Source organism: Otolemur garnettii, unplaced genomic scaffold, assembly GCF_000181295.1.
Source record: "Otolemur garnettii isolate 467f Iridium unplaced genomic scaffold, OtoGar3 scaffold00003, whole genome shotgun sequence".
Classification (NCBI taxonomy): domain Eukaryota; kingdom Metazoa; phylum Chordata; class Mammalia; order Primates; family Galagidae; genus Otolemur; species Otolemur garnettii.
The window spans coordinates 19,832,820-19,849,736 of NW_003852398.1; the positions used below are offsets into that span (position 1 = coordinate 19,832,820).

The 16,917-nt window shown below is 36.4% G+C and overlaps 1 protein-coding gene and 1 pseudogene across 1 annotated transcript in view; one reads left to right on the forward strand and one right to left on the reverse strand.

Annotated features, from left to right (window-relative positions):
• Nucleotides 1-16,917, reverse strand: part of SGCD (sarcoglycan delta) — a 404,526-nt gene that overhangs the window by 205,845 nt on the left and 181,764 nt on the right. The window contains exon 4 of the mRNA XM_003782008.2: nucleotides 10,275-10,376. Within this exon, the coding sequence (XP_003782056.1) occupies nucleotides 10,275-10,376 (102 nt within the window). The remainder of the gene's footprint in view (nucleotides 1-10,274; nucleotides 10,377-16,917) is intronic.
• Nucleotides 5,982-6,575, forward strand: LOC105887184 (annotated as a pseudogene).

Below are 16,917 nucleotides of genomic sequence, written 5' to 3' on the forward strand. Positions count from 1 at the left end.
TGTTCAAAGTTCGTGCATCTGTTAAAAAAAAAACAAAAACAACAATACTAAGCAGATGGTTCACACTATTGTCCATAATAAATTACAACATGTAAACAGATACATTCGGGTATGGCAATTGGATTCTTAGTACAGATAGGCTTATGGATGATCCTTCCAATTTTTAATAATATCCGTAATTTATGTGTGAGCAAAGAAATGCAAAAATGCCTAATGCACCCCTCTGACTTAGTACAAATCACTTTTATTTGCTCAGGCAATACTTCATGGTCCAGTTAACTCCTTAATTAAAGACAGCACGATGCTCATGTTCCATGCAAGTGGCATGGAAAATACTGTTTTGTGTGCAATATGTTCAGATGGGAGTTGAAGCTGTTTTACTTACTGAGGAGAAGTCACAACAGCCTTCATTTGGTTTCTAAACTAAGCAGAGATAAGACTCTGTTCATTGCAACTAAATTGTCAGTGTAGCCTCTACACAACTATGTGTGCATGTCCACCACTCCATGTTACTTCTGCACTTGTTGCTTCATACACAGCATGCAAAATCCAAATTTTCACACTTTCTGTTCTTTGCCTTTTCCCCTGGCTCATACTCTTCAGTGGATAGAGGAATTAACACAAAAGGGGAACATGTTATAAGAGACTCAAGGTGGGGGATGGCTGTGGTGGGCCATAGTCGTAGCCTCCAGAAATTCAAAGACCAGTATTACCTGGCATTGAGCTTTCATATAATTTCAAAAGCAAGAAGAATAAAGCTGGAGGCAGCATGTTTTCTGATTTCACCTTATGTCACAAAGCTACAGAAATCAAAACAACATGTCACTGGCATAAAAACACACATATCAACCCATGGAACAGAATAAAAAGCCCACAAATAAACTCACACATACAGCCAACTAATCTTTGACAAAGGTTTCAAGAATATGATGGGGAAAGGGTAGCTCTTCAATATATGGTGCCTGGAAAACAGTATATTCATATGTAAAAAATGAAGTTGTATCCCTATCTTATACTGTACAAAAATCAAATAAAAAATAAGACTAGAAAGAACTTCAGTCAGAACTGAAGCAGAACTACTAGAAGAAAACTAGTGAAAGGGGGAAAGTTCCATGACATTGATTTTGGCAATGACTTGTTTTTGTATATGATATTAAAAGCATAGGTAAATAAAGCAAAAAAAAGCAACAAATAAGCAGGGCTACTCAAACTAAAACATTTCTACACAGTAAAGGAAACAGTCAAGAAAATGAAAAGCCAGCCTATGGAACTGTAGGAAATATTTGCAAACAAAATATCTGATGGGGAGTTAATATCCAAAATATTACAGATGTAAAAAACTCATGGAACTCATGTAGTAAAAAACCAACCAACCAAACAACAACAAAAAAACCCTACCAAATAACTCATTTAAAAACAGGGAAAGGACCTGAACAGACATTTCTTTCAAAGAAGACATATAAATGTCCATTATATATAAGAGAATGTGCTCAACATCAGTAATCATTAGGAAGTGCAGATTAAAACCAAAATGAAGTATCGTTTCACACCTTAGTATGGTTATTATCAAAAGGGTCAAAGATAGCAATTATTGGCAAGGATGAGAAATAGAACCCTCTATGTATTGTTTGTGGGAACATGAATTGATACAGTCCTTATGGAAAACTATCTGGAGGTTCCTCAAAAAAAAAATTAGAAATAGAACTATGATATGATCCAGCAATCCCACTCCTAGGTATACACCTAAGGGAAATTAAATCAATATCTTAAGAAATATCTGCATGCCCATATTCACTGCAGCATTATTCACAATAGCCAAGATATGGAATCAACCTATGTGTCCACTGACAGATACATGAAAAAAGAAAATATGGAACATATACAAATGGAATATTCAGCCCTTAACAAGAAGGAAATCCCATCATTTTTAACAACATAGATAAATCTGGAGGACATTGAGCTAAGAGAAATAAACTATTAGCAGAAAGGCAAATGCTGTATAATCTCAAATCTAAAAAAAGTAGAAGGCTGTCACCAAGGATAGGTAGGTGAAATGTAAGATGTTTGCCAAAGGGTGTAAATTTTCAGTTATAATATGAATAAGTTCTGGATAACTAACACACAACATGCCGACTATAGTCAATAATCATATGTTATATACTTGAAATGTTCTAAGAACTTAGACCTTAGGTATTCTAACATACACATTAAGTAATTATGTGAGGTGATGGATATGCTAATTGGCTTGATTGTGGAAGTCATTTCACAATGTATATTAAAACATCATTAAGGTTGTATACTTTAAATATATAATTTTTAACTTCTCAATTATAATTCAGAAAACTGAGAGGGAAAACTCACGGGTGCCAGACCACTAAGAGAAAATACGGCACAAAAGAGAGAAACAAGAAGTGAAGACCAATGAGTTCAAGTGAATATAAATCCTATGAAACCAATCTTATTTCTTGACTCATGCATGAGGTATACACAGCAGTCCTCACATAATATTGTCAATAGACTCTTGAAAAACCATGACTTTAAGCAAAATGATATCCAACAGGTCCTTAAATAAAATAGTTTTGTTCAATGCATTTTGCTATAACATTGATGAGAAAAAGGTTGTTTTGTTATATGTCATTTTTACTTAAAATCACATTTCCAAGAATACTGGCCATGTAGACTGTGGGAAAATGAAGAACAAATGCCTTATATAAAGGAAATGCTACGGGGCTCCAGCCCCTAAGAACGTCAACATCCTCTGCCAGATTTTATGTTCTTTCATGAGAATCAGAAAATGTATATTTAAAAAAATGTGAAATCTTCAGATTTTAAATATTAGAAACATATGCATATTAAAAGGAAAATACCATGTGAGTCAAATAAAGCATGTCTGTGAGTTGGATTCAGTTTATAACTTCTGTCATAAGCCTTCATTTCACTAGGCCATTTAAACTACTTAAACCCTTACAAGAAATTTATTAAATAGAGAATATCATCACAGTGATTAGATTGTGCATAATGAGCCTCAGTTTTATTGCACTATACATTATTTTTCCCAGTTTCCTTTTCTCAGTGATTTTGAAGCCTCGTAAAGACTCAATATGCCTTCCAAAGTTATTCCTTACAAAAGCAGAATCACCACGTGGAACTCAACTTCTACCACACATGGCATCATGAGACAATTACCACTTAAAAGAGCGTGGTAATGTGGAAGGATACTGCAATCCTGGATTTTAGTTCTGAAGTTCTACTTCCTATTTCTGGACCTTAGTGCCCCAACCATTCAATGAAATGACTGGCCTAGTCAATGATTAAATTCTTAGGGCTTTCAACTTCCAGCCAAGATGTGTCTGGGTAATTCAGGCTGGTGAAATAAATCTTAACTGACATCTCACATTAAAAACAAGATGGATTAAAAAAAGAACAAACCCTGATTCTTCTGCAAAACAAAGAGGATGACCCATCTCAAAGTAAACATTTATAAGGGTGACCAGAATTTCAAAAAGTATATAGATGCTTTTCTACTTTCATAAATGTTGACAAAATTTGATACCCTCAATGGGATGCAAGTACTTATTTGAGATGCAGAATTCTGACTTCAGTGTGAACCAACACTTACACAGGCTTTTGTGAAGCGATGGTATGTGCATATGTGTTTTGATCTTTAAATATCTTATTTTGCTATTGCTATGTCATAAAATGAGTGAAAATCTCTTTACTAAATCAAAGCATGTAAACATTCTTAAGGTACTTTACATATACTGTTAAGCTATTTTTCTGAGAACGCTAGAACTAGCAAAAAATTTTAAGACTAAGAAGGAGAGAAAAGTGAGTTAAACTTAAGAAGAATGTAAATCAGTGAAAGGAAAAATTTAAATTAAAAGCCATTGAATATAAAGTGGTTTCCTTTGAAGGCGGTGAGTTTATCATTAAGAAGATATTCAAGCCGAGGATGAAAGACCAGCTGGTTCAGAGGAAGTTCAAACATCAGATGAGATTTAGATTAGATAACGATGAAGACAGTGAAAATTATTATCGCCATCGTGAGCATCAAAATGAGGGCAGCAGGGACCATTTCTGGATGCTCACTCCATTTCAAGTTCTGTATCGGCAAGTAATAAACATTATCTTACTTATTGACAAGCACATATGATGTAGGTATTAATATTATCTCAGTTGTACAGGTAAGAAAACAGGTGTTTCTTACAGGTAAGAAAACAGGCAACTTTGATGCTGGCTCTGAATTTTGCTTCTCTTCTCTCCACTCCTGACCTTCCATATTCAATAGAGCAGTGGGCTAGGTCCTCTATACCCATCCTCATGTGTAATCTGAGGTGAGGATAGAGACAAATTCATTATGCAACTTCCGTATTGCTACAGGTGTGGAGCAAAGTAGGTGCTCCGACAGCTGGTTTCTCTTGCTTTATCACTTTCCATTGCTTTATCACTTTCCATTAAGTTATGCAAAAGTATCACTGAATTCCAGCATCATGAGATGCAAGGTAAGATGCCTCTCTGAAGAAACAGGGATCTGCCACTTTTGTCTAAGTAATACTTTTTGAGTAAAGGTCTCTTTAGGACTCTTTCAATCTATCTACTAAAATCTCCTGCCAACAATTTTATAGTTGTATTTAGCAATTAAAGAGTTATCTAATCACATTGAAATAGGGATTATAGTATAGGGTTCTATAGCAGTAAATTTCTTTCCTTTATAAACTTCGGTGCTAATGCATTCAAGTGACATTTCTAAGACAGGCTGTCATGGTAAAATTTGTAATTTAATGGATACACTTCTCAGTGTGTTTTCTGCGTGATGTGATATTTGACTACTTAGAAGATATATTTCCACGTGGCTGAAAACTAGGAGGTCCTAGCATTTTCACTCAATTCCCAGATGAAAATCTTTATAGAGATGAACATCACTCATTCGTTTATCTTCCTAAGTGATTGCTATCACACTAATCAATTTGTAGTGACTATACCAGGGTTGCAACCTTCAATAATGAAATCAGATACAGTATTGAACATTGTGTAGACTACTTAACCAATCTCAATTGCTCCTAGATCAGTGAAACAAAATACCAAAATTAAGTCAAGTGTCGCTTCATTAGTTATCCTCGCTTTGAGGAGCTGAATAATCTTATTCAACTGGACACTGATCTTTTTTCAATAGGAAAAGCCAAAGAAGATAGGAAACAGAAGCAGCAGCAGCTGTGATCTACAGAGAAATGATACTGTTTTCAATTCTACAGGTGAGTCTTCCAGAGGTGGTCTACAAGCAATGGTCAGGCACATCAGAAAACAACCAATGAGCTGAAGATGACAGAGCAGAGAAAGGAAATGTAACCAAATTACATGTCAGGTTCAAGTGAGCATCCATACAAGGTTATGATCTAATCAATATGGCAGATCCATTGGTTGCCTGCCCAACACTTATTCCTCCTGTTTTCTTTGCTACCAGAATCTCAGTTTTGTTCAACTGACAACAACCCCTGTGCTTGAGGGGAGGGGAACCTTATAGACTAAATCACCATCTTTGATTCTTCTTTCACTGTTTTTGTGTGAACATACTTGTTTTCAGTTTTTGTGACAATTCAAAGCAAGACTAATTCCACCTTTGTTGCCATGCCTAATATATTATTCTCTATTTCCTTCTCTGTCATCTAAAAGAGAAATATTAAAGGTTTATTCCCTGAACCACTTCTAATATCGCTCCTCTCCAAATCAAGATAGAAACCCTATTGCAGGCAGAATGAAATGTGTTCATCTTTAAGTTGGATATTAAAAGGATGCTTTTTAAAAAAGGCTCTTATAAATTAAAATTTTGTTATTAAAATTGTTTAGATACATTTCTGTATGATTCCACTGATGTAAGGTCCTCACAAATGCAAAGTAATGTACAGGAGAGAAAACAGATCAGTGCGTGTCTAGAAAGCAGGGTGGGGAAAATAGGACAGAAGCAGTGGGATGAAGGGATTAAAATGGGGCTGGGGGCTTTGGATTTCGGCTTGGAGGAGGCTAAAGTGCAGCTTTTTCAGTCATCCCAAATCTGGGTTTATCTGACACTGGCCCCCTCCACCACACCACCTAAGTTCATCCCCAATGATATCAAAGTCGAGTACCTGAGGTGCACCAGTGATGAGGTCGGTGCCACATCTATCCTGGCCCTCAAGATCAGCCCCCTGGGTTTGTCTCCAAAAATGGTTGATCACATTGCCAAGGCAACTAGTGACTGGAAGGGTCTGAGGATTACAGTGAAACTGACTATCCAGAACACACAGGTCCCGATTGAAGTGGCACCTTCTGCCTCTGCCCACATCATCAAAGACCTTAAGGAACCACCAAGAGACAGAAAGAAACAGAAAAACATTGAACACCACAGAAATATCACTTTTGATGAGACCGTCAACATTGCCAGACAGATGCGGCACTGATCTTTAGCCAGAGAACTCTCTGGAACCACTAAAGAGATCCTGAGGATTGCTCAGTCAGTGGGCTGCAAAGTTGATGGCTGCCACCCTCATGGCATCATAGATGACATCAACAGTGGCATAGTGGAATGCCTGGCTAGTTAGAAAGTACAAGGGAAAATGGTTCAATAAAAGATCATTTAATATTCCTCCCCCCCAAAAAATAAGGGAGGGAGAAACTTAGGGTTGGTGGCTACATTCATCATCTTGATTATGGTGGTTTCACATGTACATACATATTTTAAAACTTATCAAATTGTATACTTTAAATATGTGTAGCTACTGTATGTCAATTATGCCTCAAGAAAACTCTTAAAATTTTAAATATTAGATACAGGAAATTAACAATATATTATGTGGCACTCTATGACAGGGATACATTCTGAGAAATGCATTGGTAGGCAATTTTGTCATTGTGCAAACATCATGAAGTGTACTTACACAAACCTCGGTGATATTACCTACTATATACTTAGGGTATATGGTACAATCTATTTATTGCTCCTCAGCTACAATCCAGTACATCATGATTCTGCATTTAAGACTGTAGACAACTGTACCACAATGGTAAGTGTTTATATAGCTAAACATAGGAGAGGCACAATAAATTATAGTATTATAATTTTATGGCCACAGTCATATGTGCAGTCAGTTGTTGACCAAAACATTGTTACGTGGCAGCACAAGAAGGGAAAAGCTGTACAAAATAGCATGAAAAGTATGGTTTCTAAAAAAATACGCACTGTGGGAAGTGTCTGAAAAACATAAAAAACTTTTAAAAGCACTTGCCTCTATCAGGTAGATTTAAAGGATACCCTCAGTTTCAGTGATTCATTGATACAATTTCAGAAATGTCTATTGAGCACACACTGTATGGGCACAGCATTAGGGCTGGGGCATATAGGAGGAAAAACCCAGATAACCTCCTGCTCTTCCAAATATATATTCTCACATAAGAATATAAAATAATGACAGTTATAAAGGGGGGAAAGCACTGTGCTGTTTAGATATGTCTACTGTACTAAATGGATTGATTGGGGGAAGGTCTTTCTAAAGAGGTGACATCTGACGTGCCTGTATGATCAGAAGAAGTTCTCTGTGAAAACATCTGGCAAAGAATTTTTACAGTCCTTAGTGAAGAATTCAGATTTTATCCCAGATACAATGAGTTTTTTTTTTCCTGGTTTGTTTATTTATTTATTATGTTTGGGATTCATTGAGGGTACAAAGAATTAAGTTATACTGATTGCATTTGCTAGGTAAAGTCCTTCTTGTAATTGTGTCCAACCCCCAAGAGGTGTGTCAGACACCACGACCTCCATCCCCTCCCTCCTCCCCTCTCCCTGCTCCCTTATTCCCCTACAACTTGACATTTTGAAGACAACTTTGGCTGCAATTTGGATAGTGAGGCTGAGAGTGAAAGGCAGTAAGTTACTACAAGGGAGAGAGCATGGTGGTTGACCTAGGGCGGGGCATGTGATGTGGATGGATTTGGGCCCAGGTTTCAGGTAGAGCTCATCTGATTTACTGATGAATTTTATTATGTTTGTATATTTATAGGTCTTTTTTCCTTCAGTTGGGACATATTTATTTTGTTAACAGAAACATGGAAGGCTATAAAACTTTATTTATTTACTTTGGAAGAAAAAGTTATTAAGAACAATGGAAAGTAGTAAATTCAAACAATTTTCTTTAAATACTTTCTTTTAAAGTATTAAGTTTAACTTAGATTTTTCAATGTTGAAGTTTTTTTGAAATCATCACTACTTTTTAAGCTTCAGGCAGGCTTGTTGACGTATTTGCTAAAAGTTGAATTCCTGCATATGAACTCAAGAGATGTACCGGTATCCTGTTTCAGGTCCTCCAAAACATATTTCTCAATTCCTTTGTAAAACTCTAATTTCACACCAAGGAAACTTATTTCAGGATGTTTTACTTAATCTCTATCAACTATTCTACCTATGATCTTCAAATATATTCTGTCTACCCCACCCAATCTACTCAGAGCTTTCGTATATGCTTGGAAATATCACCAACACAGATTAGAAGGGTTGGCAAACTGGTTAGAAGGGTTGGCAAACTCTAGCCTGTGGCCTACTTTTGTACAGCTGCTGTAATAAGAACGGTTTGTTATACTGTTACAGAATTGTTAAAAGCAAACAAACAACAACAAAAAATACCCTGTTCACTTTCTGGCCCTTCACAAAAAACCTATCTAGATGGATATGATCAAACAAGTTTAATTTGATGAAAGTATTAATCTAAAGTGCAACTAAAAGTGAGCCAATGACTTAACTAGCCAACTTGCCAGGTTAGAATAACTAAGTATATATGAATCAAGGGCATGCTGCTTATTTCTGAAATGCTTGAGATTGATCTAATCTCTGTTGTCTCTATTCAGTCCAAGGCAGAATGATCACCTGACCCTCTTTGTTATGGGACCATCTCCTTCCTCCCCCTAGCACTGGTTCTCAACCTTCCTAATTGACCCATTCTTACAAATGGAACAAAGGGGTCCTGACCCACAGGTGGAGAACCTGCTAGGGTAAATGTTCCCTAATGACAGTGCATATGTTAACAATACTCTTAGTACTTTCAGTACCCAAGCCAATGTGTTATAGGTTCCAGTTAAATTTATAAATAATCATTTATTAAATTGTTCTTCTTGATAACTTTAACATCCCGGCTCCCTCTCTTTTTACGAGGCACATAAGAAAGTGACCTTATTGGAAATTTAATAGTTGCACTCAGTTTAAAACAATTCAAGATTTAGATTGGCATTCAGATACAATTAACCATTGCATCAAGTTCCCGAATTTCATTAATTATGCTCCATAATGGGCACAGTACAAGTGATACATTGGGAAATTTTCATGGTGTTCATTACTTGCAAATGGACAGGGATCAGTCCTAAGCAGAACATGTACATTAATATTCCTTTTCAACCAGCAATTCTACCACCCGACTAAAAACTAGAACTAAAGAGACAAAACCAACCAACTAAAAAATAAAAATCATTTTGATTATATTGGTTAATAAAAGCCAGGTATGTAGGAATCACTTCTGCCTTGATAAACAAGAAAAGAAAGAATGAAAGAAAAAGCTTAGGTAGGAGATGGTGGTTAGTATAAAAAGTCTGTTATCCCTCTCCCGTTACTTAAAAAGTATAGAGTTTTGGACTTCTCCAAACTCAATTATTTAATCTGTAAAACAGAGGCAACATTGTCCCCACGGCAGTGGGCCAATCTGTTATTTCTTATCACAATGATAAGGCATGCAAAGGATCAAGGTGCCTGGAGAAGGAGCTTCTGTGGAAGTTCCTTACATACCATTTTGGAACACAGTTGTTGATATTAAATTGATTCTAACCATCACTAGCTATATGGTCCAGTGTCTTAATGGAAAACAAAATTCTAGTTCTTCAGCTCTGTGTTTCCAGGTATGGCTTCGAAGCACTGGACAATTAAAGACAATAGCAATATTGTTTTGCATTTTAACACTACTTGTGGCTTTTCTGCATGTCTTGTCTTGCCTTATTTGCAGTGTAATCTACAAAGTAGGTTAGCAGGGGTTACCCTCTATTATGCAGGAATGAAAAGAGGCTCAGAGGTCATCTTACTTGCTCATAGCACCACTGCTGAGAGTATATTCAAAGATTCCCCTATGAATGCAAATTCATCTCACTACCAGAATTGCTCTTCTCTATCCAGATCCTCTATCTATACTCAGAGATGGTTAGATCAATTTCCCCAGATTTAGATTTCAAAAGAACAATAATTCTTTCTTCTTTCAGCAGAAACTTACTGGTCGGGACCGGATTTCTTTGGCGTAGAGAGGTTGTAAGAATTCTGAATCTCCTTCTAGTTTTAGACCTTTTTCTGTGATCCTCAAGTTTCCCATTCCATCCTAAAATAAAAACACAGAGATACCAGGGTAATGTGGTTAGCCACAATTTCCAAATACCCCATGGTTGTTAAAATTGAAACAAAGCTGTTGCCTTTTTTTTTTCCTGAGGGTATGGAATGAGGGGAGTACAAACACATAGAATACTGGAAGGCCTTGTTCAAGGCAATGATGCAGATTCTCCTTTTTGCTCACTTACTCTGAGAAATTTCTATTCCAAGCGATCTGTAGTGACCCCTACACACACAGATGAAAGAGGCCCTTTTTGCCAGGCAGCACCAAAAAAGAAATGGAGGCAGAAGGTGAGCGGGAAGAAAGAAAAAGATGATTCTCCAGATTAAAATGAAAAATCCTGTTTCCAAAACTCTACACAGAATTTCATACTGGAAGTCTGTTGGCCAAATACAGATACTGGACCTGCCTTATTTGAATCACAAAACATTTAAGACATCATATCACTAATACTATTATTAATATTTTATTATGTAAATAACATACAGAAATAGAAAATAAATAGCAAACATCTATATATCTATTACTCATCTTTACAATTATCAATTTATGGCTACTGCTATCATTCTGTTGTTGCTGTTGTAGTTGTTTGAAGACATGGTCTTGGTTCTGTTACCTATAGGCTAAAGTGTAGTAGCATGATGATAGCTCACAGCAACCTGAAATTCCTGGGCTCAGGCAATCCTCCTGTCTCACCCTCCTTAGGAGCTGGGACTACAAGTGAGTACGATCAAGCCAGGCTAGTTTTTCTTTTTTTTTGTAGTGATGAGGTCTCTTTATTGTTGCCCAGGGTAGTTTTGAACTCCTGTCCTCAAATGATCCTCCCACCTCAGCCTCCCAGAGTGCTGAGATTACAAGCAAGAGCCACCAAACCTGGCCTACTATTGTTATCTACTGTACTCAACTTCTTTCCCTTCCTTTGTTTAAATACTATAATCATAATCTCATTATTCTACACACACCCTTAAAATAAAAATCAAATGCCCAGTGTGAATATTCAAATTTCACTAATATATATTTTCTCCCTTTACAATTTGTTTATTTGAATTAAGTTCCCTACAGCAATTGGTTGACATATGAAGTACTAGACCATGTCTTAAAATCTCCAAAGTCAGTCAGTGTCTCATATACATACACATACTCCTTATTGGATAAACGTAATTTTTAATAGAATTTCAGAGAGCTTTGATTTTGCCAAATATTTCCATAATTTCATATAAGGTGATTCTATGCCTGCTGTATTTTCTATAAATTGGTAGTTACATCAAGTGGCTTGATAGCATTCAGGCTCTTTTCTAGAAAGAATATGTATACCTCCTAGGCAATGGGGTATATTAATATTATATGGTTGTAATAACAAATAATGGTGGTTAAAACAACACAAATTTATTGCCTTACAATTATGTATGTCAGAAGTCTAACCCAGGACACAATGTGCCAGATCAAGGTGTCAGACAGGCTGCGTTCCTTTCTGAAGGCTCTAAAGGAGAATGCATTTCTTTGTTCTTCATAGCTTCTGCGCTGCTCACATTTCTAAGATCACGAGTCCACTTCCATGTTCAAAGTCAGGCTGACTGAGCTTTTCTCACATCCAATCATTCTGATACTCAATGTTTTATGTCCCTTTCCCATTTCTAAAGTCTTGTGATTCCTCTGAGCACATCTGGATAATCCAGAGTAATCTCCGTATTTTTTTATTAAACCATAACTGTATAGATTAATGCATTTATGGGGTACAATATGCTGATTTGATATACAATGTGGAATGCTCATATCAAAGTGATTAATATAGCCATGACCTCACTTACTTATTTGTTGTGGTAAGATGTTTATACTCTACTCTTAATAGATGTGAAATGTCCCACTGTATTGTGCACAATAGGTGAAATCCCACCAAATACCCTCCCTTCCCCCAACCACCCCCCTCCTCTCCTAATATTACATAACCTTTTCTAAAACACAGAAAAAGAAGGAATATTTCCCAACACATTTTATAAAGCAAATATCACCCTGATCTCCAAACCAGAAAAGGACCCAACAAAGAAAGAAAACTATAGACCAACATCATTAATGAATATTGATGCAGAAATCTTCAATAAGATCCAGCAAACAAAATTTAATCTCCCTATTTCAAGATTATCAGATCAGTAATAGTAATTCTATCTGCAATCTTAATTTCCCTTAATATAATGTGACATATCCATGAGTTCTGAGATTAGGATGTGGAGATCTTTGGGACATGGGAAGTATTTTTCTGCTTACTACATGGGATACTTCCATTAGGAGGGGCACATAACATTTTAAAAAATTATGTAAATGGATTTATTTGAACTACTACATTGCTATCAGATTACGTCATTTTTCAGAGTAACATGAAGTGATGTACTCTTGACAAAGGGAATTCTTTTAAGGGAATCATTGACAAAGCAAGAGTATATTAAGTCCTATATATATATATATATTTTAATTTTAGTAATGACATTTTTTCTAGGTATAAAATTAAAAAATACATACATATACATACATATGTACATATATATAGAGAGAGTATACTTAGCATACTTGGCCTACCAAATTCTGTCTTAAGTTCTGAGCATGTAACATTTTTTGCTGTGATATGATCAGCTACCAGTGATCTTTCCTAGTGAGGCTCCATGATTTCATTAGAAGTTTCAAACTGGTTATATCCTAACTCTATTATTTCTTCCCAATTTATTAGTTAGAATATTCTATCAAGAGAAATTTCATCTCAGCAACTATTTACTTACCTAAACTATAGTTTATAGAGAAACTTCACAGAGCTCGAGTTTTCCTCCTTTATTTACTGATCTTCAAAATATTGAATTTGTCATCTAATATCTCCCAAACCAATGAAGGTTTTTACTTTAAAAGTACTACCATGAACGTTTTGATTTGTTTCACACCAACATTGTTATTACTCCTAGGATCTAACTTTCCTACCTTTGATCAGGAAATTCTCTTCAAGTTGATGCCTGAGTTCTTTTAATATGACCTGGTGGTTTATGATGACCCTCTTGCTTGTGGTATAAGACGTTCCACAGTCACCTTACACAGTTCTGCCCCAGGTCTGGAATCAGTAATTTCTAGTAAGAAGCTCTGGTTTATTATAGTGGAAACTGGTCTTTACAGACCAGAAGCTGAAAGGTTTGGAAGCTCATTGCTGCCAGATTAGCCTTTGTTTCTGTGTTCAGAGCTAGAAGATAAGTTTTGTTTTGTTTTACTAAAATACACAATGATTTTACATGACACTTTAATTCAAATTCAGGACTTACAGATTTCCACCTGACCTCATGAACCTTATGGCATTGTTACCTTTCTTCCATACCCCACATTGCTGTCCTTAATAACACCAACACAATGACTCCTTTCATTTAACCATAACACACACTTAACAGTTTAAGAATACTAATGCCAGTACTACACTAACATCATTTTAGTAAAAACTTAAAATTTATCAGTTTTTTAAATCTCTAAATGTTATCCTATTAACAAAGTATAGTCAACCTGATCAGCTTCAAAGTCACTTGAAATTATTCCCTTCTGTATGGTGACACCACCAGTCTGATCCCCAGTGAGGTTCAATTGTTTCCTTTTTCTTCCCCTCTCAATTTTCCATGACTACATTTTTAAAGTCCAGTTTTATTCAATAGACCTGTAAACTATTTGACCAAAGTCCAATCTACAAAACAAAACATATTCAAAGGAGTCTAGCTTCTATCTTCCTCCTTCTACCAGGTTATCCACCCCCCAGCAGCGTGTGTGTACGGCTGTATCTATACCTACACATGCTATATTCACCCATTTTCTAACAACATTTGAAAATTAAAATATCTAAACTGAAAACAAAACAAAACAAAACAAAAACCAAGTTTCCAGCTCTTTGTGAAAACTAGAGGGGGCAATTCTTGACCTGCCTTCTTGTATGGCTACCACCCACTCAGGTGAGCGGCCGCGGCCCTGCTTGGATGTACCGTGTGGTGTCTAGTTTGCTACAGTCTCCACCAACCTGTGTCACTGTGTTCTCTGGGTTATCTCTGACCCCTGCAGCTTTTCCCCTCTGGCACTGCCATTGTGGAGTTTACCAAAGGTTTTATTGGTGGGGGAAGGAGACTGCAGAGCAGCACCAAGGAGGAGAGAAAAGAGAAGAGAGAAGAGGGGAGAGAAATAAGGAGAGAGTGGGGAAGAGAAGAGAGAGAGTAGAGAGGAGTGAGGGGGAAGAGAAGGGAAAAGAGAGAGAGCAGAGAAGGAAGGCTGTGCTGGGGTTCCTTAATACTTCAGTGCAGCTGCCACGCCGGGTGGGGGTTGAATGACCACTGGGAAATGGGCAATTTCCCCACCCCTTCTTCACTAAAGCACTTCAGCCTGTGGATCCTAACAGATCGTGTAGGTCACTATTGCTCCTCCATGGATAGCGTACCATCTGTATATTTCTATTTCTGGCACTAGTGGACACAGCTCTGCCAAGAAGGCCCCAGCCTGGGCATTCCAAACCAGTGTGAGAGGCAATAGGCTGGAAAACATGCTCCTGTCTCACCAGCAGGTGGAACTTGCAACAAAAGGAAAGAAACCAAAGCAAACCTCCAAAGGCACCCACCCTGCCCCGACAGACATATAGAGTCGCTCTTGTGTTAGGTTACTGTCTTCATTTCTATTAGCTGGAGAGGCAAACCTTTCCACAGACACACACACTAAACCTGACTTCTATAAACTGACTAAATTTTTTTTTCTTTGACATGATGTGCTTACAAAACAAACAAGAACTCTTAAATGTTCTTAAATAAAAGATCCGTGGTTATTTAGCAAGGCAATTCCACACGTCTTCTTTTCCTACATTACCTATATATCCGCCACCCTTTATTTATTGATTGTTTGATTTATTGATTACTTGTCATGCATTGATAACTATTTGCTTTTTATTCACTGCCTCATTTTCTTTATTACTACTGAAAACTACCATGTTACTGGAAATAATCATGTAAATGTGAAATGAAATAATCATAAGGAAATAATCATGTAAATGTGAAAGTCTTTAGTGTAGACTTATTCATCACCATGGCAGTTATAAGAGAAAAAAAGGAAAACTCAGAAACTATCAGAAAATTACATGTTCAAATAATTGAATACATTAAGGGGATACTAGAAATATTTAAGAGTATAAACGATTCCTAATGCATTATTGAGGGAAACAGATAAAGAAATACGTAATAAGTAATAAGCCTATTTTACCTATATTGCACATTGTTATGAATATAATCCTGTGGAAATAACAAAAACTTCTAGCAGAAATTTTACAGTGGCAAAATTTTAGGCAGAGATATATTCAAAGGTTAACATTCAATATCTTTGCATGTCTGGGTTATGAGTGCTTTCTAGTTTCCTCGTTTTACTTATCTGTACTTTCTAATTTTCTATAAACATTAATTGTAATAAAAATAACAAAAAAATTCTTCAGTGATTAATCTTTTTTTTTTTTTTTTTTTTTGCAGTTTTTGGCTGGGGCTGGGTTTGAACCCACCACCTCCCATATATGGGGCCAGCGCCCTACTCCTTTGAGCCCCAGGCACCACCCACTGAGTGATTTATCTTAAAAATGAACACTTCCCAAGAATGTACACTTTACATCACATACTAAGTGCTATACATATATTTCTTATGTCATCTTCTCAATGACTCTATGACGGAGTTATTTTATTATGCAAGTGAATAAATTTGTTGGTAAGTAACTTGCTCAAAATCATACACCTAGTTAATGACGGAATTAGGAATCTCAAACCAAGTCTTCCCAATTCAGACTGTATACGCTTAGTCACTATCCTAACCTAATCTTCAATATACACAAAAATAATATCCTTATGTAAAAAATTAAAGTTGCTAGATTTCTTTCTGTCTCTGATTTTCGTTCATTTGGTGACTGCCCTCAGCAATATTAGCTAGGAATAACCTCAATTCCAAGACTGAAACCATCCATTATTATGGGAGAAGACCTTCATTCCACTTTCCCAGGTTGAGGCTCCTGATTACAACCCGGTTGGCTCCTGTCCCTGGAAACATATTCAGAGTGAATCATCTGCTGTTTTTAGAAAGCCTATGGTATGCATAATCTTGTGTGGCATGCCATTTAAGAGTCACAAAAAGAGAACACTACCCCAAATCTTGCCTGCAAGACAGTTTAAATGTAGGTGGTACACAGCCACAGAAAAATATTAGTGGTGAGGAGGTATAAGAGTGACCAAAACTTAAGAAACACAAATCCAATCCAACAGTCAGTTACTTTTCAAGTAGCAATTTAGTCTTTCCTTATATACCTCTCATGCCAGAAAACTTACCCCAAACTTGTCAAATCTCTACCATTTCTTCCACTTACAAGTTATTCCTATTATCTTCCATTATTCAGTGGTTATTTAGCAAGGCAATTGCACACGTCTTCTTTTCCTACATTACCTATATATCCGCCACCCTTTATTTATTGATTGTTTGATTTATTGATTACTTGTCATGCATTGATAACTAT